We start from the raw sequence: 27,644 nt of genomic DNA, 5'->3' as shown, positions 1-27,644 counted from the left end.
TGTTGTATTACAAAGTAAAACAAGTTAGTCCAGTGAGGAAAGTGCTGTGTGTTCTCATGTAACATATGGGAGCATTCCCTGATCATATGAAGTAAATTACATGGTAAAGAGACACAACAGATAGAAATGATTGTGAAGACAAACCATCATGTTTGTAAGACTCTCTGGAATAATATTGCTGATGTTGCTGGAGTGAAATAAAAAGCAGGACAGAGCCACTAATGTTACCATAAAAACTGAAAACATCCAGGACTGGTTTTTGAGGAAATACTACCCAGACTACACAGGCACACACTACACTTCTTTCAACAATCTGAACTATTCCTTTAATGTAAAACATGTTCTGATTAAGCCAAGAGTCAGTTTTCATTTGTCTGCCAGGAGAAGAGAAATGTATTCCAGTGTCCTTACCCAACACAAGAATTTCATTAGTGTAAACAGGGTGAGTCTCAGGTGTCTTTTCAGTTGGAAGGGAAACATCCCCTCCACCTCGCTTATGCTGATAAGATGTATTATAGGAATCTTGCCAAGTGTAGGGAAAGAGGGACCAGTAAATCTTCAGTAAAACCTCAACCTCTGCCTTCAAAAACCAGCAGTCTGAAGGAGAGTAAAAAGGTGACCATGTCCATGTTAACGCATGAACATAAAAGCTTAAAAGCAGTACAGTAAACAGGCCTGAGAAACACACTAACCTCCTCTAATGCAGTACATTAGCCACTGCTGCAAATGGCCTGAAGAGTGACAAGAGATGACACAACTGCTTTGCCTCTTCCTGCTGAATCTGCATGTCACATCGACACACTCACCACATAAGAGCAAAGCTTTTTGTGTGTCAGGATGACCACAAACGATGCTCATAATGTCAGGAGACAATTATTGGTCATTTTATGTAAGGCTGTGGGACGCTGGAGTATGTATGGTTTGTGTTTCCTCCAGCATTGATTAAGATAGCCGAAGCTGCTTCACTGCCTCCCTAATTCAAGCCAACGTCCTAGTTATCTGTTATCTGCTGCCTCAGAGATTCAAAGACGGAGCTGCTCACTTCTCCAGCAATGTGTTAGGTAGGCAGTGAGGAGGAGAATGAACACTGTGTGCTTGATTAAATGGAGGCTCACAGTTCAGGGACTTGGGATTTAATATGCTTTCTTTCCCACCAAAACAATCAGTATATGGCTGGAGCACACAGAGGCTACATACGCTGATTATCAGCCTCTGCTGCAAATTCATCAATAAGTTAATCAAATCGGTGAGGCACAGGCCACAACACCCACGCTGACGGCTTCAAAGGCATATAGCTGTCATTCATCTATGTAGGATACATCATGTTTCCTTTGAGCACGATGACAATGATGATCACGATGATGACGATGAAACAACCCATCGACTGCAGCATTAGACAAGGACTTAAAGGGCCACATGGGGTTATGTTTATTTTCATATTGTCAGCTAAAATTAACCAACCAGTCAAGTTGCATTTCCATGTCTGTCCAAACTCATATAGTGGAGACTTTGAAGGACATCAAAGGTTCAGTAGGAAGCTATTACATTAAAAAAAATACTTTTTGTCATATTTTTCTGAAACTGTCATCAGCACGAGACAGATTATAGGTCCTCCTAGTGCTCCTCATGGCCAATCAGAGCCAGGAGTCGTCTCTAATGCAGGTGGCTCAAATTCAAAATGTTGGTAATTGATGAACTGGGAATGAGACTCAACAATCAACTATTTTTTTTAGCTAAATGAAGTCACATTGTTGGCAAGCATAGGTAGGCAAATTAAATTCTAGGAATGGCGGACCCCGCCACCAACAATGAAAACTACCATATAGAGATGTATTACAGATAATAAATACACTGAATGGCTATTGGCTAAAAATAAGTGAACCATAGATAATATCACCATATTTGATGACCTGGGAATGAGACAGATGCAGATTTGTTGGCTGCACATCCATGCTGCGGATTTCCCATTCCACCACATCCTTAAGGTCACTACAGTCACTACATCACTACAGTTTCATGATGGGCAGCCAACATTATTGTCACCAATTCAGTATCTGATCACATGGCTCTGAATAAAAGGCCACAAACTTGTTTGTTTGTTTTTTTTTACTGAATATTATGATGTCACAGTGAGGTTGACCTTTGACCTTTTGGATATAAAATGTCATTATTTTTCATGCTATTATTTGTGTGAAATTTTGTCATAATTTGTGTACGCCTTATTGAGTTATGACCAAAAACGTGTTTTGTGAGGTCACAGTAACTTTAATATTTTATGTCTCATTGAGTCCAAGTGGACATTTATACCAAATCTGAAGTAAAGTCCTTCGAGGTGTTCCTATGATATCATGTTCACAAGTTTGGGACAGATGGACGGACAATCCAAAAGCATAATACCTCCAGCCATGGCTGTCATATTCACAGAGGCCTAACACATCACATGAAAAGACCAAAAACAAAACATTTGCTTATTTCAGTGTTTTTCAACTTCCAAGGCCTGTCTGTGGCACTCAGCCCTTAGATGATTCTTGCCTGCAGTAACAATTTATTTTCAAAACAAATCCCAAATGTGTTGGATTTTTTTAAAAGCCTTTGGCGTCTCAGACAATACTTGTTAGTGAGGTTCTTTGCTGGTTTTGGCCTTTTAATTGGACTTGTTGAGAGAAAATGAAAAATAAGGAACATAGGTAGACTTACCCATCTTGTTTTTTGTTTGGGGTTTTTTTGTTTTGTGTTTTTGGTTTTTTTGTTTTTGTTTTTTTGTCTCATTCCAGTAGGCTTATCTTTACACTGTTTCAACAATGATCTAGTATTTCCACACCAGGATTTTACACGGCTTTGAAATGTAATTTAGACCATCATGTTTTCATTACATGACTGTATTTCCTGATCAGTTCCTATTTTTTTACTTGATTTCCTAGAAATAATGGAAATTGAAACAAAGTTTTGAGAAAGAGTTTACTTATTTGTAATTTCTTTGAAATAGCTGCCCCATTTACATAAAACTTGCAGTAAATAGAACTGAATCCAAAAAATGAAAACATCTTAGAGATTTATTTTTTTTTCTTCTTTTCTATTTTCTCTTATTTTTAAAGCTATGATCTGTAAGATTTTCATTAAAAGAAAACCCTTTTTTGGTTATTTGTGCTTGATCTACTTTACGTAATACCTCTCTATATGGTAGATTTCATGTTGGTGGTGGGGTCCGCCATTTCTGCCCTGGAATTTAAACAGCTTACCCATGTTTGCCTTCATCAAGACTTTGTTTGGCTGCACTTTAAATAGATACATCAGTAGTGTTAAGCCACACTTGAAGATACCACAGCAACCAGAACTGACATATTAAGGACTTTAAATTAGAGCTGTCACAATATCAGATTCTCACTACACCATTATCGTAGCCAAAAGAATTCCTGACCGATATTTATAGAAATGTCTATTTTAAAAAAAAGGCTATCAATCAAATTCATCTTTGATTTTGTTTGTTGTGCATTTAGTCTATTTTTGGCAAAAGAATTCCTCTTAAAATATGAGTCTAGGAAGGCAGGGTGAGAGTCTGTAACAATTGTACAAAAGTGTACAAAAAGTACAAGTACACTTAACAAATAGTGAAAGTCAACCAGAACTAAACAAAAGATCTACAAGGATCATCAATATTATCAAAAGTGTACTGTTAATATGATATCAATATTTTATTTTTTAAACATCCTGGTTTTTGTCTGCAAATTGCAAATTCACACTACTTTAAATCTTCATTTACCCCTCAGTGCTTCAATTTCTGTGGCTGAAGCTGGCATAAAAAATATCAGACTTATCCTTACCCAGCATCTTACAGAGAAAACTTTTTTTTGGCTGATTCCAGTGGGCCTATATTTAGACTGTTACAACCAGGATCCAGCATTGCCCACCAGGATTGTACAGGGCGTTGAAACAGAATGTAGACTATTGGGTAATAAAGTGATAACACTCTGTATTACATGCCTGTACTTGTTTCCTAATAATTAGGAAATTTCCTTAAAATAATGGAAAATAGAAGCAAAGTTCTGAGTAAGAGTTTATTTAGTTTTGATATTTTTTAGAGGAATTTCCTTGAAATACAGTAGCCACTACAGTAGCAAGTCCGCCATTTCTGCCCTGGAAGTTAAATTGCTTACCTATGCTTGCCTACAATGTGACTTTGTGTGGCCATACTCTAAATAGATATATCAGTAACATCAAGCTGCACTTGAAGATACCAAATCAACCAGGACTGATATTTTAAGGATTGAAACTTAAAATATATCCCTTAATTTTTCTTCTATGGCTGAAGTTGACAGGGATGTAACCATATATTGAATATTGTGATCTTGCAACAAAAAAATTTCAATATTGTGCCTGATTGTGATTATACATATTGTGATATTATATGGTTAATTATATTGTTGTATCATTATTTCATGTTATTTTATATTTAAAAATATATATTTGAATTTGTACATACTTCATACATTCATTACAAAAGACAAATCATTTTTTGCATGTTTAGATGGCTGCTACTTTCATTTTATTAAAGAGGGAAAGAAGCACTTGAAGTTAAAAGCAGGGTTGCAAATTTTGTGCATTTTCCATAACTGGTAGTGGAAAATGCTAACAATCTATTAATGAATTATTAATTAATAATTTATAAGACAAAACATGCATTTTTTTTCCCACATTTTCATTTCTTCCTTTTCACTCTTTGTTTATCATTTTCCAAATTCCACATATGGCTCTGCTGGCAAAATAATGTTGAATGAGACACAATTACTGCTATTTCTTTACTATTGATTATACATTTTTAAACTGTTAAATTTGTAACGGTGATAAATCAATTTATGATTAATCACTGACATCCCTAGTTAAAAGGAAAAACAAATGCTCTGCACATAAAATGTATTATTCAATAATGGGCATTTTTTTCAAGTCATTACTTTTCTTTGTTTTCTAATATCATGATAAATATCACACCATGGACTTTTTATTGAGGTATTATTGTACCGTGATCTTTTGGTATCCCTAGAACTTGGTATGAAAGATTGTGGAGCAGTCAGGTTAAATAGAAAAAATACTAAACATGTGACTGTTGTAAACCACTAACCTGTTAAGGGTTTAAACAAAAATCAAACCTACAACACCAATGAAGGTTACATAACCAGGGGTATGTTGAGCCCTGTTCACCTTGCTACTGTACAGACCTCTGTTCAAATGTATGCTCTGATCTGATCACTGCACAATGCTGCTGCCCGGCACACAGACCTGCACAACCTGTAGACTAGCTAATGCTGATCATTTGCTCCTTATGCACTTTTACTATAACTAACTATCTCTTCCTCATTTTCTACTTGCTGCAAATCATTAAACATTGATCATTACAAAACAGCCATCTGCTGTCTTATTACTATTTAATGCAAGCCACACATACACACTGGCTTTCTTGGAGGTCTGGAGTTTGCAGCTCCAGTAATTCCCCCACCTCAAGGAAAAACTGCTCTCCTCCCATTCCGGCCGCTCCTGTTGGTGTCAGTTCAGTTGGGAATGCTGAGTGACATCTCCGATCTCAATTTTGGGGAGGTGGATGAGGGGGGGAATGTGAATGTGGGATGAGCAGATTTCACAGGCTACGTAGGTGTCATTGTGACAGAGTCATTGTGTGCCACGACTGGAAGCTGCTGTATGTGTGCACAGCTCAAAGGGCCGGAAATTAATCTCAGGCATTATTCCATTCATTAACATCCAACTCCCTCTGTAGAGCACAATAACTGAAAAGGGTCTATCAGCAAATATAGGGATCTGTGACAAAGGACCAGTGAGTTACAGCACCTCCTTCAAGCAAAGAAATTAAATGAAATAATGAAAATGATGTATGTATTTAAAATATTTTAATTTCATTAAGATCTGTCAAATTAAAGTTACTTTAATAACACTTCTTTTTCCACTGTGCCTGATTTTAAGGAAAAAGAATCTGCACACTGGATATGTGAGTGTCCTCACTGAGCCAGCAATCATGTGACAGCATAATCTAGCAGTTGCTAAAACCTTCCATGATGCTGTACAAGGCTCTTTGTTGTCAAAATTACAATTCCAAATCCCTGCAAAGGCAGAGACAGAGTGGCCTGTGTTATCAAGTTAAATGAATCGGAGTATGACTTTGAGAGGATGTGACCGGCATCTTTGCTATCTCCAAATGAGATTCTCTTATGATCAAAAGAGATGGAGATTTTCTGCAAAAAAACAAAAGGGCAATAAAGTCATTGGCCGGAAAATCCTACATTCACCACATGAGATGTCTTTTGTGGTGTTTGGAGAGTCGCTAGAGCATGAAATCTGCACTTGAAATCCTAAATGGATTACAGTTTTCCATTACTTTAAGTTAACTATTTCAAACATTTCATTAGGCTACTTTTAGCTAATGATTTCACTGTTTATTCATTACCTTTAACTGGGCCTATTTTATCCGTTGCTAGCTATGATTTGGTCTATCCATTACTAGCTAATAATTTCACCCTTTTATGGATTACACTTATCTAACTATTTGAATAGTTTTAACCCCTATTATTGTGCGTTACGTTTAGCTAACTGTTTAAACAAGTTTAAGCTGTTACACTTCTTGTTTTATTTAACTGCTTTAACCATTTCTCCATTACTTTTAGCTAACTGTTAGACTGCTCACTTGTTTTTATTTATTTAGCCATTTATCCTTCACTTTTAGCTAAACCATTCAGCCATTACCTTTAGCTAACTGTTACACTTCTCTGCTTGTTTGCATTCAAATAACATTTTCATCCATTAATTTTCACTATTTAAACCATTTTCTTTTAAACTTCTCTTCAAGCTAACTATTTTAGCATATGTATCCATCAATTTAAGCTAGTTATTTCAGCTATTTATCCATTACTTTTAGCTTACTGTTACATTCCTCTGCTCGTTTGCTTTTAGCTACATATTTCAGCCATTTATCCATCATTTTTTAGTATTCAAAACATATATTTATTACTTTTAGCTAACTGTACACTTCTCTTTTAGCTGAATAGTTTTTGCCATTTCTTTTTTTCTATCACTTGAATCTATTTCAACCAACTGTCCATTACTTTTGGCTAACTGGCCCACTTCTCTTTCAGCTAAGCATTTTAGCCATTTGTTCATCAGCCTTAGCTAACTATTTCAACCACTTATCCATTAGTTTTGCCCAACGTTACACTTCTCTTTCACTGAATTATTCAAACAATTTATCCATCACTTTTAGCTCACTGTTACGTTCCTCTGCTCATTTGCTTTTAGCTAACAATTTCAACCTTTTTTCATTACTTTAACTAACTGTTATGCCTCTCTTTTAACTATTCTAGCCATTTATCCATTTGCTTTAAATAACCATTTCAACTATCTCTGATACACTTTTCTTTTAGCTAACTGCTTAAGACATCACTCAGCCATTTATCCATTATTTTTACCCAACCACCACAACTATTAAACCACTTATCCATGACAACTCTAATTGATTAATTTGCTTCTATGAGGATCATTTGCATGTGTGTGAGAGCCACACATACAAATATGCATATGCTCTTCAAAGACTTGGGCAAAAGTATAAAAATAGGGCACTGGATTGAGATTTTACTTAGAAGGGACACACTTTAGTCCTGTTAACAAGGTCTTGTGGTTTTCTTCATGTGAAATGTTTACACCAGTCACATGAGGGCCTGAACTCGTGCTGCATTACAGCATGAGCTGTAATCTATTTAACCTTGCATCATTGTTTACTTCTGTTCTTATCTTTTGTGCAGCCCGCTGTGACAAACTCTGCTGCATTGTTTCATTTTGAAGTGGCAGCTTTGCTTTGTTCATTTTAGACAGCGTGTGTAGGACTGTTTGAGACTCCAGCAGCATCTGTGAAAAACTGATAATAAACAGCACACGCTGTACTGTGGAGCAGCTTTGACAAACAGATACAGAACTGCACAGTTGCCAGCTTAGTTTGTCAATCTAAATTGAATTATTTTATTTAGATAAGTATTATGAGAGTGCCTGCTTGTATTTTTTATTAAAACCTTTATTTTGAAAGGCTAATTTGACTTAAATGTCCTTTTTTTGCTTTTTTAACTTAGAAATGTGGAGTGTCCTTAACTGTACTTACTAAAGGACACATGTCCAATGACTACACATACAATAGGTCAGTCAAAGACCCACAGCTGCCATGTGAAAGTAGAACATATGATGTACAAATGAAGCTAAAATCTCCACGTTTCCTATCAAATCCATCCTCGTTCAGGTTCTAACGAGCAGCCTGCAGTCCACAGTAGCAGCTTTCTCTGCTGTGTGATGTATAACAACGAGCAATCCTCTCATGTTCCTCACACACACACACACACACACACACACAAACTCACACACACGCAGACAACAGCCATCCCAGTGAAATCAGAAGCAGCGTGTCACATGTAGAATAAAACAGCCTCACCTTAGCAGTGATGAAGAGTAATGTCCGCAGAGGGTTCGGCTCCAGCCTGCACTGAGTAGATCGCAATGTTTATAGCAGCGCTTCTCCTGCTGCTGCTGCTGTTGCCATGGTTATTCATCCAGACCCTGTATGTTCTGCAGTCCCCCCCTCTCTCCTCTCCTCTCTCTCTCTCCCTATTCCCTCCCTATGTCTCTCTCTCTCCTGACGGGGATTTCAATTTGGGAAAGTGCGGCAGCGTCTGTCGCGGAATCTGCCTGCTGCTTTGTGTTTATCCTGCCGGTTCGCCCCGCGCTTTGCACACAATGAACACATATAGACAGTGGGCAGTTTCATAAGGGGAATATTAATAGCCAGAAGCAGCACCCAAGCTGTGTGTGTGTGTGTGTGTGCGTGTATTTGTGTGTGTGTGTGTGTGTGTGTCCTGCTGCTGCACTATCAGTGTGTGCGCGCGAGTGTGTGCGTCCAGCGGGCGAGCTGACGTCAGAGCCTGCCCGCTAAAAGCTGAAGTGAACCGTGCCGTCGGAAATTACCATGCCAAGAAACAAGGGACGGGTGTTATGCAAACACAACATTAATGCAATGACAGGAGGCAGGTGACTTGGCCATGTCAGATTAGCAGAAATATAAATCAACTTTTCTGACTCTGCCATTTTTGTGCAGTTACTTACTAAAGTAGGGGAGACCGGGGGCAACTGTGACATTTTTTACACTGTCCTCCACAACTCAGACTGCTTTATACACATTCATTTTCTGACATAAGAGAGAAGCCCCTGACTGTTTTTGTAGCTAACTCTTACATTTCTCATTTTCTTTTACCTAACTATTTAACTGTTTGGCCATTTATCCATCACTTTAGCAAACTGTTGCACCTCTGAGTTTGTTTGCTTTTAGATTACTATTTCAGCCATTTATTCATTAGTTTTAGCTAAGTATTTAATCTGTATATCAATTTTTTTAGCTAACTATTACATTTCTGCTTTAGCTAAGTATTTTATCCATTTATCCATTCTGTTACACTTCTGTCATTGATGGCTTTTAACAAACTATTTAACCATGTATCCTTTACTTTTAGATAACGATTTAAATATTTATCCATCACTTTTTGTTAACTATTTATTCATTTTTAGCTAATTGTTACACATCTCTTTTAGCTAAATATATTTTAGCCATGTGGCCATTACTTTTAGCCGACTATTTAAACAATTTAACTCTTATTTTTGGCTAACTGTTACACTTCTCTGCTCATTTGCTTATAGCTAACTATTTCAGTCATTAATCCATCACAGTACACACCCACTCAGACAGCGACAAGTGCACTGAGGTAGAGGAGGAATGAGAGGCAAACATCCTGTAGAGGCAGAATATTTTCACATCTAATGTGATGAATCGAGGGTTTATTTCGACCAAACAAGAGTCAGTGATTGTTGAAACAGCAGACAGACTAATGAAGCTGGTTTTAGTGAGTTTTACTTTGAAGTTTGAATGAAGTGTTTTACAATGATATAACGAGGCAGTCAAGCTTGTCTTAAGAGAGAAACTTGGATTCAGAAGATGTGCGGTTTTGTCTTTCTGTTTAATAAGGAAAATAACTGTGCATCGTTCGTGTCTCAGCTTGTAGGGCTTTTTTAATACTAGGGGACCATGCCACCATAGGCATAACTACACTATATTAAGTACATTTTTACCACTTTACCCTGCCATCAGACAGCTACTTCCATAGACTCCACTCACAAAACCTTTTACCTCACAGAACACAAATCTCCCAACTTCTGTTTGTCAACTGGTTTGTGCAAAATGTGAATTATAAAATGTTTGGCAATATGCACCATTCAACCAGCAAGTCAACTGACATGATTACTAACTTAAACTTGCATTAATTAATCTTTTTTTGGCCTACTGGGGCCAAAAACAACAGGGAACACAACAGACATTTCATAACATATTTTTTGCCCAAACTTTTGCATTCATGCATCAAGCAGAAACAGACCAGCTCAAGTGAGAATTTATTTGGAGTCATGTTTGTGGCCCCCTGTCAAATGTAAGTTCAATATTTACTCTCCATTTAGCTTGTTTTAGCTCGGTCTCCACCAACTCATGAGGGAAATATTGAGCTCATTAGCAGCTAAAGAGCTAACTATATTCACCAGCTAAGTTTGTCTGTCTTTTGATGCTGGGCAGGTCATGTACAGTGGTGTCTATCCAACCCAGTCTTTTTAAAACTACTTGGTAACATTTAGGAAATGATCATAGTTTGGGTTAAATAAGTATGGTACGTCATGTAAGTCATGATGTTAGTGTGTCGTAAGATGCACGAAACACTGTTATTTTAAATTTTAAGTAATGTTCACTTGTTTTCACATGGGACCATATCCCAGCTTCTGCACATGCAGATTTTCTCTGTCTTTATGATACATCACCTGACACTTTTTTAATGGGATGGATTGATGTATCATCTGCACACAAAAGGGAGCTTTTTTTTTTTTTTTTTTTTGCTGAAAACAGCCTGCTGCTAGAAACAAGGTTGATGAGAGCCATGAGACTGAACCAAAACAGTAAAGTTATGTGTAATAAAACCAAAACAATGTGCTGAAAGATACTAAAACTCTCTGCAACACTTGAGCAGAACTGCAGAGTCAGCTCATAATTGTCTGTGGGTTTGTCACTGTGAGTGACACCTTCCACATTCCACATAGTCACTTTTTCCATTATTAATATAACCTAAAATATTAATGTAGCCTTAATGTGGATCCTGTTTTATCTTGACGCCCTGTCTTGAAAATAGCCTTTGTGTCCAGTCTGGTTTAAAGACATTTCATAACAGCTTTGTGTTTATTTGCTGCATATTTCTAAATTAATGTGTTTAATCAAATTACCACACTGCAAATCATGGGTCCATGTAGTATTCCAGCATGGAAGAAAATTTGTACACATTACACAGTGGGAGGAACAGGGAGTTAATAGGGGCTAACAGCTCCTTTTTGCCCAGGGGCCTTCTGGCAGTTTAATCTGGCCATGTGCAAAGTGCAGAGAAATCTAGTGTTGTGTTGCCTGTGGTAAATATTTCTTTCCAGACATCAAGGATGAAGTCAAAAATTGATTTTCCCACAGACATTTAAAGGGAAATATGTATGAAAGAGCTCCAGAATAAGTGAATTACAAAGCAAGAAGATAGCAGTTGGAAAATTAACCACATTTATACACAAACACAAATATATTCTTTGAATATAACGGTTCTACTAGGAACACTTTCAGAACTTTTTACCTAGAACCCAACATAAAGGGTTATACCTAAAACCTTGTGTGAAAGGGTCCACCCAGAACCTCTTATGGGAGGTCCTAAAGGAGAGCCCCTTATGGTTCTATCCAGAGCCTTTCCACCATTTAAGGGTGCTAAGAAGAATCCACCAGCGGGGTTCTACCAGAGGGTTCTTCCAAAAACTCTTTAATATTCCAAGGGTTTTATCTAGGACCGACACAGGGAGCTCTGCCAAGAACCTTTTTGTATTCCAAGGGCTCTATTTAGTCCACACCAAGGGCGTTCTCTGGAGAACTTTTTTGTATTCCAATGGTTTCATCTAGGGCCCACCAAGGGGGTTCTACCAAGAACCCCTTTACATGCCAAGGGTTTTATCTAGTACCCACCAAGGAAATTCTGCCATGAACCTTTGTATATTCCAATGATTTCTTCTATAGCCCAACTCTTTTACATTCCAAGGGTTCTATCTAGTACCCACCAATGAGGTTGTGCTAAAAAACCTTTTATATTCCAAGGGTTTTAACTAGTAACCACCCAGCGAGTTCTGCCAGGAACCTTTTTATATTCCAGTGGCTTCTTCAAGAGCCCAACCCCTTTATATTCCAAGGGTTTTATCTAGTACCCACTTAGGGGGTTATGCTAAGAAAACCTTTTATATCCCAAGGGTTTTAACTAGTAACCACCCAGGGAGTTCTGCCAAGAACCTTTTAATATTCCAAGGGTTTCATTTAGTCCACACCAAGGTGGTTCTCCCAAGAGCCTTTGTATATTCCAATGGTTTCATCTAGAGCCCACCCAAGGGGTTCTACCAAGAACACCTTTACATGCTAAGGGTTTTATCTAAAAAACATCCAGGGGTTCTACTGAGAACCCCTTTACAGTATATTATGGTAAAAAAAAAAACATCCCTGATGAAAGAATTCTTCAAGGATTTCAACAATCAACTCTCACAAAGGGTTCTTTGGATGAAAAGTGTAAATTAATGGAACCCTTAGTCTTACATAGAAGCCTTGATGAACTCTTTCTTCAAAAAAGGGTTTTTCAGATGCAAATGGTTCTTGGTAGAACCTCATTATTTCAGGAAAAGTCCTTTTGGAACCCTTAGTGTGGTGTAGTGTGTAAGCCAGGAGCTTGAAAGAAACAATAGACTCAAATCTAAAGAATAAAATGTTCTATTTTTGTTTCACTTCCCAATTTTGGGAATCTAAGGAGTGAAAGTGATCAGATATCTAATGCAGACTGCGTTCAGCAAAGTAACAATAGACAGACACCCAGTAACCAGGGCTATCTCATTTGTTCCTGGCAGTCAGGTACTGCAATTAAAATGCCATCTGTCCTGGTTAAACAAGTCCTCACAGACTAATCACTTGTCAGATAAGGGGGAGGGGAGGATTATGTAACTACAAGTGAATAAAAAATGTCCATGACCAATAAGCTGTTGGCGTACTGTGTATTTAAGGGTTGTCAACAATAGGAAATGAGTTTTCTCTATTGTTCTCCTTGTGTTTCTCTGATGCACCAAAGTGAAGCTGTACAGGATGACTGTTTCCCTCCTCTGTTCCCAGTTTCACCTTCCCCTTCACAAACCCAAAGTCAATTGCTGCTTTTCTCTCATGGCGTTCTGCCATAAGATGCGAGCACTCTTGATTAAGAGAGAAGCACTATTGATTTTTTTTTTTTCTTTTCCAGCCCAGATGACCATATAGTCTGAAAAAAAAAACTGGCAGAAATTTCAGAGAGGTTACACAGCAAGGACACCAATTTTCACACAGTTCAATATCAGACTTAGATGATAATTTCTGGTCTGTAAAAGTATAACCACAGAGGATAACAGTTTCTTTCTGTTGCTGTACCCCAGCAGTTGGATTTTGCTTTTTATCTGGCAAAAAAGTGCTCTCTGGTGATGTTATGTAAAGCAGGGATGATCAGAGACACGCCCACCTTATCCTCAACTAAGTTCATATTGTCAGTGTGAAAAATAAAATAATGATATTAAAATAAAATATACCCCAGTCTCATTCCCAACTCATCAAATACTGACATGTGGACACTGCACCTTAGCAAGTCATACAAATAATGTATGCTAATGATAACATATGCATATCAAGCACGACAAATGTAACAAGATGAAAAAGGACATATAAGTCATAGTAAGACAAAAAAGACAAAACAAGATAAAACATGTAACAAAATGATGTATCAAAATGAAAAATACATAACAAGATGAACCATACAATCAGAGGGGATCTTTTTATACACTGTGTCTATACTTCTACTTCTATTTATAGAATGTGTGTACTTTTGCCACCTTGGATGCAATGCAACACAACGCAACAGAGCGCAGTACAACGTAACGCAACATGACGTACTTATTGTAACCCTGATCATGGTCTTATCCTAAACCTACTCAGGTAGCTTTGTTGCCTAAACTAATGCAAACTGTGACTTTTTCCACAGCATTAAAGGGAGAGTTCACCCAAAAATGAAGATTCAGTCATTATCTGCTCACCCTCATGCTGACTGAAGGCCAGGTTTAGTTTTTTAGTTCACAAAACACTGCTGGAGTTTCACAGGAAAACAGTGTTGCAGAACATCCCAAACAATGGAAGTGAATGGTGACCAATTTTTAAGCATACAAAACAACAAAATAAAAACATAAAATGCCTCCATACTGCTCATCTGGTGTAATCCAAGTCTCCTAAAGCCCCAGCATGCCAAGTTGACTAAAATAAAATGTCATTAACACCATGTTTTTAGCCTGATTTTTTACTGTGGATTCTTAGCTTTGAGCCATGTTCACATGCACATGCACACTGCCTGAACTGTGTGTGTGTGTGTGTGTGTGTGTGTGTGTGTGTGTGTGTGTGTGTGTGTTGTGACAGTGTGCAAACAGCATGTCATGTCATGATGCCCATCCCGATGCTCTGCAGATGGGTACCAATGATTGCAGAGTCTTCGTGTCCTGGGCTTTTCACGTCCCATACCAGTTTGTGATTTTTCCAGTCAGGATGTTTTCTATTGCCCCTCTGTATTGCTCCTTGTCTTCACAGTCACCAGGTGTCAACCCAATTCAACACCTATGTAACATTTTAGGGCAAAGTGTTAGACAGCACTCTCTACAGCCATCACTAAACCACAACATGAGGGAAAATCTTTTGGAAGAAGCCAAGGCTCTCTAAGCCTGTGAAACTCCTCTGGAGGGATGAAAAGCATCATCCCTCAGTGTGGCAGGCCAGAGAGAAAAAAGAGTTTTTACAGTTAACTGAGGTAGAAAAGTTGGTATATCAGGGAAATCAGTATATGTGACAAAGTGCGCAGGATGCCCGCAACTTTGTAAATTGACAGTCAGAAGTAGTGGTGAGTCCTCCACTGTAAGTTGATCAGCTGTTTATACCTGTCAATTGTCTGTCAATGTAAAGCCTGTTATCCTGTGAACAAAAGCAAACTGCTCTGAAATAATACACACTGGATGATGAGCTACGTGGCCCCTTGTCTCACTCTGCCAGAGTCCATTAACATTTCGCTTAATTTAACAGTTAGAAACATCTACGCCTTCTACAAGATTATAAATGATTTCTTGTGATACATAATCAGACACTTTCGTATTCAGCATTAAATTAAACTCTAATTATTGTGAAATGGACATTCAAAACAGTTATTCTGGTCCAGAGTGGTAATTTCAAATGGGGACGCCACAGCGGTAGCATTCATGTCAAGTGAAGCAATCTCCCTCCTTGATCTCGGATACAGATTTTTCCTTTTAAAAGAGTTATGTTTGAAAGTGTGTTGACACATTTGTGGTGTCTGCTGATTGCTTGCTCAAAATACAACCATAGGCTGCAGGTCAAATCAGTATTTTCTCCAGTAGGGAGCAGAAAACCCAAATCCACAACTCAGAATGTCCCCTTAAAAACACCTAAACTAATTGCATGCTTTCCCGTATTATGGGAAACCATATTAATGTCTAGCCGACTAACAAGGCTGTCAGCCAGCTGTTTGGTCAGGTCAACTGAGCTGATCTTTAAAAGCTGCAGCTACATAACTCTACACCCACCACACTGCAAAGCATTTACTGCGTTCAAAACCTACCAGGGTGTAACGGTGTCACTTCCACATAGGCTAAATTTGGTGGACCACAACTTGTTTTTGCAGTTTTGTGATGAAAGCCCTCCTGCTCGTACATATTTAACAGCTTATAATACAAAATCAAGCTGTATTCTAACTGGAGGGCCTTGGCCGTCTGCAACTCCAGGTCACAAGTGTGTTAGTCATGGGGTCTGCCGCGTGGATGAATAATCACAAACTGTTTTCTCTTTCCCTCTGCCCGCACTATCTGTGTCTGCTCTCTCATTGAGACCATGAGCTCTCAATTATCCAGGCTGGACACATGATCTCTGCCAGATCTCTGAGGAGGCCCAGTCACTGGATCATGTTTCCCTCGCAGCTCTCTCAAAAACAAAAACAATCAATTCCTGCAATATGATACAGTAAGTAAATACTTTATCCTTTATATTGTTGGTTGTAGTAAATTGCAGAGTATCAGGAGACTGTGAGGTTATTGATCCATAATATCATATTATATAGCAGGGACAGTAACTGCCAGGCTCAATAAACCAATAACCCAATATATACACACAGGAAACACAGTGCAAGGGCTAAAAATATAGGAGAATAATTTGAGTTCTATGATGGGACATGCACATACATAAGAACATGTCCATATGCTCCTGGAGGCTCATTACAGAAACACTCCCTGAGAGGTTATTCAATACGATACGAGACGATACGATACGATACGATACGATACGATACGATATGATACGATACGAGATGGTATGGTACAGTGTGGTGCAGTATGATACGATATTATATGATACGATACAATACAAAATACTTTATTAATCCCAGGGGAGACCTGAGTAGGACAGACAACAGGTAGGACAGTAGAAGGTATACACACCTCAAGGCAGTACAAGAGCACTGTAATAAACAGTGCAAATATCAATGTGTGTGTACTAAAACATGTTAGGGGCCTAACATAGTATCAACATATTACTTAACATTCAAAGAAAGAGGAAATAATATCTTCTGGTTACAGAAGCTTCCTCATGGCTGTGTTCTGTCCTATCCCAGACCTATCTTAACTTAATATATCATAAACTAGAACTGTAAACTCTATTCTGTATTCTGTAACTGCTTCCATTCTTGACAAGCTGTCTCACTTCACTTGTCACTGGCTTGTTAGCTTGCTATAATGGACGAGAGAAGAGGAGAGGAAACACCATCTTTTGGGGTTTTTTTGTGGGGGAAAGGAAACCAAGAGGGCCAGAATCACGCCCCTTCTGGTTTGCCCCCTGGGACCTTATTTAAATATAAATGGCAGTCTGTGGTGGAGACAAATTATTGTTTTGATTCCATTTGACCTGTCCCATGAATTTCACATATGATGTTTGTCAATTTCGAACATAATTGTACAAGACAAAAAAGTTCCAATTTGTGGAAGGCTGGCTAGCTGGCATAATCTTCATAATTATGCCATATATTATATTTTGACATTTTGCATGGAAAATTACAGGTTTATTTCAACCAAATTAGCAACTGTGAAAAGACGAGCAAAGACGGTTTTGGTGAGTTTTATTGTGTTTCTGTCAAGTTTGAATGAAGATGACACAGATAGCTAGTTAGCTAACAGTTGTCTAAGACAGTGAGATTATTACTGAAATGCTACAAAACATTGTATACAAAATGTGAATACTATTAAAAATACGTAGGCTACCAAGCTAATTGTGAACAGTGAAGCAGCTACCTACAGTTTGTAGGTGAAGGTAATGTTAGTGTAGGTTTGACAGGAAGTTAACGGACATGCTCGTAAAATGCATATGTCACACTACATTGTACAAATACAGAATACATGAACAAAAATTTGAAGCGTCATCATATGATTTGAGTAGGCTTTCAGTCATACTTACATACAGCAGTGGTGCCATTTGTGGCGGTTATCTTGAATTAAGGACAGAGTCTTTGCCATCCTAACTTTGGAAATACCTCAGTTAGGATGGTCCTGTAGCTAATCCTATCCTAAGATAGGATTTTTTTTCTAAATTCAGTGAAGAAACATGTTCAGATGAAAACACAAAAAAGCATAAATGCCATCCTAAACTGAAATAAAATAGAATTTTAGACTTTCTGTAACAAGTTTCTGTAATAAGGCCCCCAGGCATTTTCAGACTGACTTCCCTTTAAAGCAGCTGCTGCAGAAATTATAGCGCATCCATGCTTTTAAAACACAAATGACATTTGCTTCAGAGAGATCTGTACGCACTGGCAAAGCAGTTCCTGTCACTTCAAAAAATGTTGCCTACCATACACGCTGGAAAATCTTTTTGGGATGAGAAAGTTTAAGCTGTAAGAAATGTCAAAATGTCTCTAAAGCTAAATAAATTTAAAGAATGTCACTGGGCATTTTCTGATTTGGGTTAATGTGATTTTCCTACGAGAAATTGGCCCATCGCAGCTCATTTTAAGCTCTCAGATCTTCTAAAGTGCAGCAAAACTCACAGATCAAACGCCATAGAATCAATTACATAAGATGCAGGATACATAAACAGCATGTCTGCCTGAGGCCCCTCAGGTAATAACAAGGCTTCCTCCGTGTCAACACTACACACTAACATGCATTTTTCAGCTACACTGATGAGTACACATGATTATGAAATCCACATTTCATCACTCACTGGCTGCTTCTTCCCTATCCTGACGATAATTATTAAGAGAATTACATACAGGCATACGTGTCATTAGGAGGCACCGTAAAGAAAAGAAACAGAGGGTGGTTGGGTGGAGGTTTACACATGGAGGCCCACAGGCTTCTGCATCTTTTTAAGTGTCGGTAATAAAAAGTAGTCACCACCTCCTGAAGAACTCCTGGCCAATGGGAACCCATTGAACAAACTTTTATGTGTCCTCAGAAAATGCTTGAGCATCTCCTGCACCGCTCCTCTCCGTCAGTCCTCAACATGCGCAGGTAGGACTGACTTCAGGGGGGAATTTTCATATCTGTGGCTCCTTCTGCTCCTGCATCTCTCCACCGTTCCTCGCTGCTGAGCCTGTCTGTCTCCCGTCGCGGAGGGGAGTGAAACATGGCCTTCCACAGCTCTGGTTTGACGAGGTAAGTATCTCATTTTGAAATTCTGTCAGGGCTCTTTTGTCTTTGAGCTTTTTGTGTCATTTACATGATAATTAGGACCAATTTCAGACTCAAATAACAAGTAAACAAAACAAAAACGAAAGCATTCGTTTTAACTTCAAAAGTTAGGGTCCAGGGTGCCTTAATATTTTAAGTTGACCAAATTTAAAAAGATAAGTCGAGCTAATTTTGTAATGATTCAAAACAAATGAACTTTTCTTGTCAAACAAACTTGATATTAATTCACCCAAGTATGAAAATTCATCATCATTATCTGCTCACACTCTGACTGAGGGTTGGGTTTAGTTTTTCAGTCCACAAAACACTGCTGGAGTTTCACAGGAAAACAGTGTTGCAGAATCTGCCAAACTATGGAAGTGAATGGTGACCAGTTTTCAAACATAAAAAAAACGAATGATTAAAAAAAAAAAATAAATAAATAAATATTTATACCATGGTTTCAGCCTGAATCTTCACTGTGGATCTTTAGCTTGGAGCAACGTTCATGTGCACATGCACACTGTCTGAACTGTGTGTGCATGTGACAGTGTGCAAACAGCATGTCGGGGCTTTAGGAGACTTGGATCACACCAGACAAGCAGGAGGGAGGCATTTTATCTTTTTTGTTTCTAGTTGTTTTTTACTGGTCACCATTCACCTCCATTGTTTGTGAGATTCTGCAGCTCTGTTTTCCTTTGAAACTCCAGCAGTGTTTTGTGGACTAACAAAATAAACCCAACCTTCAATCAGCATGAGGGTGAATAGATGATGACTGAATTTTCATTTTTAGGTGAACTATCCAGTTAATAAACTTAACATAAGTTGAACCAACAACATGATCAATGAGCTCTGGTTTGATGAAGTAAATATCTTAAATTGGATTTCTCTCAGGGCTCCTCATCAGCAACTTTAGTATTTAAGCTTTTTGTGTCATTTAGCTAATAATTAAGCCATTAAGTTCAGCCATAATTAAGTTCAGACTTAAATAACAAAAAAAAAAAAAAAAAAAAAAAAAAAAAACACTTAAACTATTTGTTTTAATTTTAAAAAGTTAGTGTCCTGGCTGCCTTAAAATTTTAAGTTGGCAAAAATAAGTTGAGGTCATTTTGTTATTATTTAAAACAAACATGCGTTTCTAGTCATATTAACTTTATATTAATTCAGTTGTACTTGATAAAACATGTTCAATAAGCCCAAGATATTCAGTTCAACCCCACTGACAAACATTACAAACAGATTTGATTTCCGTCTACTTTTTCACACGAAAAACTTAAGCTTTAGCTGCACTGTGAAAAAAAGTTGAGAAAACTCATATTATTAAGTCACTAAATTTTTGAGTTTTAAGTCAAACTCATACTATTATGTTAATGTTAATAAACTAACACCATTGTTGTCGACTTATTGAGATAATTTAGTTTTCTTCTTTGGATAAAACTGAGTCATCGGGTTTTAAAAACCCAAATAATTATGTACAGCAAACATTGTTCATTTGGGTTTTTGAAAATTAAATGCTTGCAATCGAAAATATTAAATTATTAAGTATTATATGCTCTTACTTTACTTTTGAAATACTTTTTTAAAGTTTTTAAAGAATAAAAGTAAATATCTCAACAAAAGATTATAGTTTGGGAAACTGTTTTAGTTTATTTCAAGTTTGAGTTGCAAGTTTTCACAGGCATTTTTTCTTAAAAATTATATATTAAAAAAAAGGAGGATCTCAAAAGATGCATGCTGGGAAGTCTGCTAATATAGTGATCATGTTTCTTTAGAAACTGAATTTAATGACTTGATTGAACTCTGGACATTCATTCAGCTCATCAGTTAAGACTTATAGAAAAGTGTAAAAATAAATAAATAAATAAATAACACATTTAATTAAATTAAACAAAAATAAGTATATTTATGTGACAATAATGATTAAAGATTAGTTGATTCAACACAACATTTACATTTTTCTCTGTGCAGCACTCTGATCACTCTTTATGGGTGCAATAAGATTTGTAGCTTAGCATAGATTAAAGAAGCTGGCCATTTGCCTTTTAATCTGGCCCACACACACGCACACACACGCCGCCTGTAAACCACCACTGCGTGACATTTCAACAAAGTAAAAGGGAAAAAAGCTCTTAAGTGATAAACACCAAGCTTCCGGCCTTTAGCACTTGAGTGTTTCCATTTAATTTGCTGGGACAAAGCCTGAATAAATGAATGAATATTTGATTAACGTCTACAGTACAGCATCGGGATCTGTGAAGACGTTTTCACACATCTCTTACTCAAAGTCTTTGTCCTCACATCAAGTTTATAAAGACTGAAATGTACTGCTGATTGCTTCGTGCTCAACAGCCATCCATTTTTAGGGTAATTAAGACAAATGAGAGAGCAGAAATCAAGCCAGGAGTGTTGGCTCGTGCTCAGCATTCTGCGAGCACCTATGGGACGTCACGACATGGGTGGCAGCGAAGGGAAAGTCCCATCAAACCTTGATGAATGCCAGGAATTGAAGCAGATGACATGTCATTACTTAATTGACTTGACTGAGTGATTTCATGGCGGGATATTTACTGGAATATATTTGGGGATTTTCTTTGTCTTGGCAAGTATTTTCTTCACTTTCACAACTCTAAAACAGGACCTATAATCTCATAGGATGCAAATTACATACATTTACACGTACAGTAAATGTGATATGGGTGCATGTTTGACAGAATTTCATGTTAAACATTTAAGAAGCCATGCCTTCAGCTCAAAGCTTATATTACGACAACTGTCAACTCCTAGAATCCTCCGATCTTCAGACGGCTTTCATGTCATTTACTCAGAACGAAAAGTCACCCCTGAGGATTTCTTTGCCTGCTATGCAAAACACTTCAAGCAGCAATTTCTTCTGCAAGGTTGTCACTATATTAGCCTGAATGTGAGGACAGATGCCATCTGACAAAAATATCTTGTTTCATACCACAGGAAAAAGAAGCAATTTTGTTTCCATTTTTGTCTTTCTACATTTTGCTTTTACTTTGTAATTGCTGTACAGCCACAAGTGTGACGAAATACATTGAGAACTAAGTCAGAAGCTTCAGAGGAAGTCAAAAGAGATGATTTAAAGAAAAGCAGACTTTGCAGAAAATAGATTTGATTTGGCCAGTATTGATGTTTATTTGTTGTTTTTCTGTCTGACATTAAGGAATAGTTTGGCATATTGGGAAATAGGTTTATTAGCTCTTTTGCTAAGAAACAGATGACAAGATTGATTTCACCTTCATATTTGTCTGTTGAATATCTGGTTTCACAAAGATAGACTTTGATCAAAGTAACCAAACTTCAAATATGTAAATGCATCCGTTCCTCAAATTATCTGAAATAGGACTAATTTGTCCAAACTCTTGGAAAGTTAAGACTTAAGACTTTTTTTTCCAAATTAAAAGACATGACCGAGAAATTGTGCCAGACCACTCAGTTTCCAAAATAAAACCACTAACGATATATTTCCAAAGGGTTACTGCATTTTCTAGAAACTATTTTCTTTCACGCTGCTTGTTCCAGAGTATTGTTAACAAGCTTTTTTTTTTTTTATTTTGTGGCATTAAGTATGACTGGTCAGTGAGTGCTCTCATGTTCAGAGTTAGCCTGGTGGTTGGGTTTTATCACTTGAAATAAGTACAATAACTCTTTATTGTCGTGAAATTTTCAAACTTGGTTTAGACTAAGTTAAGTTAGATTAGAACTAGCCTAACACTATAGACCAGTAAAAATATGTGAAAATGATATTCATAGAAAATAGTTAGCGTAGCAAATCAGGAGGGAAAAGCTAATCTGGTTCTGTCTGGTAAAAAAAAAACTGCCTATGTAAAACTCCCAAAAAACCCTTGTTTGTTTAATCCCTACAAAAGATGAAGTGAAAAATTTGTGACATAAATTGCGGTTATTTTTACATGAGCTAAGCTAAGCTAACCATCTCCTCACTGTAGCTTAATATTTAAAGTATACAGAGTGCTGCAAGGAAGATCTCTCTGATCCATACACAAAAAGCCAACGGGATTTTTCAATTGGATTTAGTGCAGAATATAAGAAAAATAAGCTCTGTAGCAAACAAAACTTTATGATACTTAAATGAACATGTTTATGTATTTATATTTAATCACCAGAGGTAAAAAGCTAACATTATGCTATAAACAAACTACACCGTGGTCCCATGACTCAGGATCACCCCCGCTAAGTATCACTGAGTCCGGTCTAAAAACAACAACCTCTATAGTCCCATTTAACCACCTTTTTAAGATACATAAATGCTTTGAAATACACAAGTGGGTAATTTACAAATGCATTTTATGCCAAAGAACAAAACAATAAAATCTCTTAAACTTGTTAACCAGAGACCTTCAGACAAATATCGAAAACAAAAAAAACCTGTTGACTTCAAGAAGAGCCAACCAGAAGTGCTAATATGCGAACTCATTTCTGGGTTTCCGGACTCATTCCTGCAGTATCAGTCTTTCAATATGTTCTCATATGTAAATGACAAAGTAGGGCACTTGTTAATGACTCCCAAAACCACATTTATCACTGGTGGAAAGTGTCAGTGACAGATGTACCACACCTTAAGTGCGCTATGCTAGGGCGCTTGGATCGCTCAGTTGGTAGAGTGTCGACCGCATTTACCGAGGCTGTGAGTCCTCTGCAGCGGCCGTGGGTTCGACTCCAGCCCATGGCCCCCTGTTGCGTGTCATTCCCTCAGTCTCTCTCCCCATTTCCTGTTATGTCTTCAGCTGTCCTGTCATTAAAGGCATAAAATGCCCAAACAAACAAACAAAAAAAAAAAGTACACTATGCAACATTAAACATGTGTGAAACGGAAACAGTTTGGTTGAGTTTAGACAACAAAGCTACTTGTTTAGATTTAGGAAAAGATCATGTTTAGGTTGAAAATAACTACTCTACATTATGTAGGTCACGTGGCGTAAGTCACATAAGTCACGTGACATAAATTGTGTATGTAGTAAATATTTAGATAAGTCAACACTGACTTTTGGTTTTACATGGACCACGAACAACACATCCTCATACCTAAACACCACAATAGATCAATTGTCAGTTACTCCCAGCATATACCACATATATCACCAGTGGAGAGTATCGCCAATGACAGGCCGACTGGACCTTAACTACATTATATCAGTCATGTGACATAACTCATGTGACATTACACAACATTGTGAAACAGCTGTAGTTTGGTTGGTTTAGTTGGCTTTGACACAAAAACTACTTGGTTAGGGTTAGGAAAAGATCATAGTATGAGTTAAAATAATTACGTTACATGTGTCATGTGACTGTAACATCACTCGCCTGACGACATGACTCACATGAGATTTTACACATAGTTACATTACACATTTATCAAACCAAAGGAAAGTACTGGCAGTGACAGACCAATTGGTCACAATTTGGTTAGATTTGGGCACCAAAGCTACTTTGTTAAGGTTAGGAAAAGATCATGGTTTGGGCTAAAAGTGTTTAAATTACACAAAGTTTTAAAAAACTCCATGTTTACGTTTTGTTCCACACAGGATTCAAACCTCGGTCTCCTGGGTGAAGGTCCCGTGCTTGTTTGAGCTTGTTTAACCCATCGGTCCACTCCACCTCCTCCAAATGTGGACTGTCTCGCTCCCCCCCCTGTCATTCATGATATGTCCATTAGGGGGCGCTTCCTAACAATAAACAGATATCAGGCATAAGCTCGTCCTGGATGAAAAACTGCTCTTGTCATCATTATTTCGGCCATGACGACCTATATGGCTGTTTTTGTTGTGAGGACGGGCTGCGATCTTCTCGTCTAACTCTCAGCAAAAAAGCCAATTAGTAAATTTCCCCTAATATCAAACTATTACTAAATAATTATTGGTTTGTAAATTTGAAGAGTTCAATAATAGTTTATCTCTTGTCAGATTTCATCAGTGATGTATCGTTGCACCAGTCTAGACTGTAGATGAATCGGCGTGGAAGGCAGACAGTCAATCCCACTGAGGCTCAGGAGATGCTCCTTTAACGTGAAGGGCATAATATTAGAGCCCAACGCCTCCTCTGAAGAGACCTTGCTGACTTAGCCATTAGTCATTTCTCTGACACTGCACTCACTCACACACACACACACTCCTCAAGCAAACACACACATTTCTAAGAGAGAGTTCACAGACTGAAGACGGGTGACGCCCTCAGTAACACCACCCCTACCTCATTTATTTCTCAGATTGATGAGCTACAATCCTTGCTTCAAGAAAAGAGTCCTCACTATCACTATCAGTCACGGCGATGCTGCATTTGGGGTTGCCGTGGAAAGCTGTCACAATGCTGGAGGACACACATCCTGCATGAGAAGCTAAAGGAGGAGGGTGTGCTAATGCTCATAAAAGGGTGGACAAAATGTACCACTGCTAAAACACTGTTGTGTAGGATCACCTTGGAGAAGCTGTCATTTATCATCCACCTTCTCCAGCATTTAGTGCACATACATTAGGCTACTTGAGAGGAGCAGAAGCACATACCTCCACTTCATAATGCAGGCAATCATAAATAATATCCATGTTATTTATGTATTCAATAACGGTTGATGTAATTGATTCAAGAGGCTTGTAGTGATTCATGTCCACTGCAATAGAGCCATCCTGAAGAAAGAGTGGAGTTTTAGAGAGAAACTTAATCTGGCTGTCACTGGACTGCTCTGAGGCCAGAAATGATCTGATTTGTTAAATTACACCTGAATGGGCGGGGCCAAGGAATAACGACCTGTCTGACTGAGTAACATATGACGCCCAGTAAAAGGCAATCGATCAAGAGGATGACAAGTTCAAATGACCTGGCCTCAAATTACTCATGCTAGTTTTTAGTTAGCCTGCTAATCTTTCAGTACCCTATAGTACACACTATAGCAATGTACGAATGAAAAATGTCATTCATTACAACTTGGCGAAAAATGCATCCCAACTTAAGGTCCACTTACAAGATTTTTCCAGGGCTAACAGGCAAATACATGGTTGCCAACATATTGTTGCCGGTGTACCTAAAAATGTCAAAAACAAAAAAAAAAAAAAAAAAAAAAAAAAGTGGGGGAAAAAAAAGCTATGTGGACATATCACCTTATATTGACATGGCAGATGTTTGCAAAAATGTACAGCTATATACAGAATTGGGTCCTCTTGATGGATGTAAATACTCTTCTTCTAACTCTGTTTTTGGTCTCCACCATCCCCTGAGGGGAATATCTGGCTCTTTTGCTGCTAAATGCTCCACTATGTTCACCAGCTAGCCTCCAACCATGTTTGTCTGTCATTTATTGTTCATCAGGTTCTGTACGGTTGAATCTATTTGAGGTTTCTCACTGAAAACAGGTGCCTGCTGAGGCTGGAAACAAGGTTGATAAGAATGACCCAAAACAGTGAGGCTGCAGGCCGTAAAGCCGAAACAATTAGGCTACCTTAAAGAGGCCAACACAACTTAGTTCAGCTGAAAAAAAAAGATTGTAGCAACTTTGATTTTTCACCATAGTTTATTGTAAGCTATTTGAAACCAGTTTAGCTAAGTCTCTTTAGCATCAATAAACAGAACTAAACAAACTACTGTATTATCAACCACTGATCTCATTCTGTGGTCAAGGTAGCAATAATAAATATGCAACGTTGGGTTACACTTAAAAATTAAGTTCTTGAGTAGGTTTAGGCAACAAAACTACTTAGGATTTAGACAGTATTGTGTTTTGGTTTAAAATAATTACTTTCATCAAACATGCAGACCCTCATTCTTTATACTACATTCAGTACAACAATTATTGTCCATGGACTTGAGTCTATTACGTTTTGAGACTAATTTCACAAACTGCTATGATACTGGGTTGATCTGCACTAAAATGCATCAGAAACGTGATTATTTTATTCATAAAAATGTGTTTGTCAATGTAACTGACAACTGTTCCACCTCCATGAGATGTTATGACTTTCTCACTGTCATATTCTGCTTACAGTAATCTTTTTTTTATCTTCACTGGATGCATTTGAAGGAACAGCGTAAAGTTTTTCTTTCTATTAATGTGCTCAGGATGAGCACAGAGGACACCAGCAAAGTGCTTCATGTCATCCTTGTAGAGTTATTGATCCACGCTCAAAGAAACTGTCAAAGAGAATTAGATGCATGAATGAATGCTGATTTTCTCCTTCATTCCTGAACAGAAAGCAACCGTGGCATCTGACGATGGTGGCGTACTCCCCTGTCTGCGTGGCTCTGCTGTCCCTCCTCCTCGCTCCAGCACTTGGACGTAAGTCACCCGCTGTGCGATGCACCATCATTGACACATCACAAAATCAGTGTACCGTATATTTCATGAATACCGCCATCGCTGTGAAACTGTTTGTCCTGTAAACACAGACAAAGACTCAGGTTAACGTTAACGCCCGCGTGTTGACTGTTGCTAGGTCATTCTCTTTATCAGAACTCACAAAGCAAAGGCCAGAAATAGCAGACACACTGTGCTGGTCTGTGTTGTGGGATTAAATCAGATTAAATGTCCCCTCTGATAATCACAGCAAGCCCCTTCGCTGCTGTTGTTTGGGGACACAGTAAAGCTAACATGTGAGTGCCAGATACAGTAGGTGTACTGCTTTTTCGAAATTTGCCTCATTGTCACGGCGCGCACATGCAACTGCATGTGACACCTTAATTGTGGTTCATCTCCCGCTCATTGC

General features: G+C 37.9%; 1 protein-coding gene across 3 annotated transcripts in view; it reads left to right on the top strand.

The window, feature by feature from the left end:
- The first annotated feature begins 18,704 nt into the window (after positions 1-18,704).
- The window catches only part of col9a1c (collagen, type IX, alpha 1c), a 44,150-nt gene continuing 35,210 nt past the window's right edge, over positions 18,705-27,644 (top strand). For all 3 annotated transcript variants that reach the window (XM_084739839.1, XM_084739840.1, XM_084739838.1), the window contains exons 1-2: positions 18,705-18,897; positions 27,132-27,217. In XM_084739839.1, the coding sequence (XP_084595965.1) occupies positions 18,869-18,897; positions 27,132-27,217 (115 nt within the window). In that variant the 5' untranslated portion in view covers positions 18,705-18,868. The remainder of the gene's footprint in view (positions 18,898-27,131; positions 27,218-27,644) is intronic.

This window comes from Lutjanus erythropterus, chromosome 16, assembly GCF_056507025.1.
Source record: "Lutjanus erythropterus isolate fLutEry1 chromosome 16, fLutEry1.hap2, whole genome shotgun sequence".
NCBI lineage: Eukaryota > Metazoa > Chordata > Actinopteri > Lutjaniformes > Lutjanidae > Lutjanus > Lutjanus erythropterus.
The sequence above is the reverse complement of the archived record's forward strand: the minus strand, read 5'-3'. Positions and strand labels throughout refer to the sequence as shown.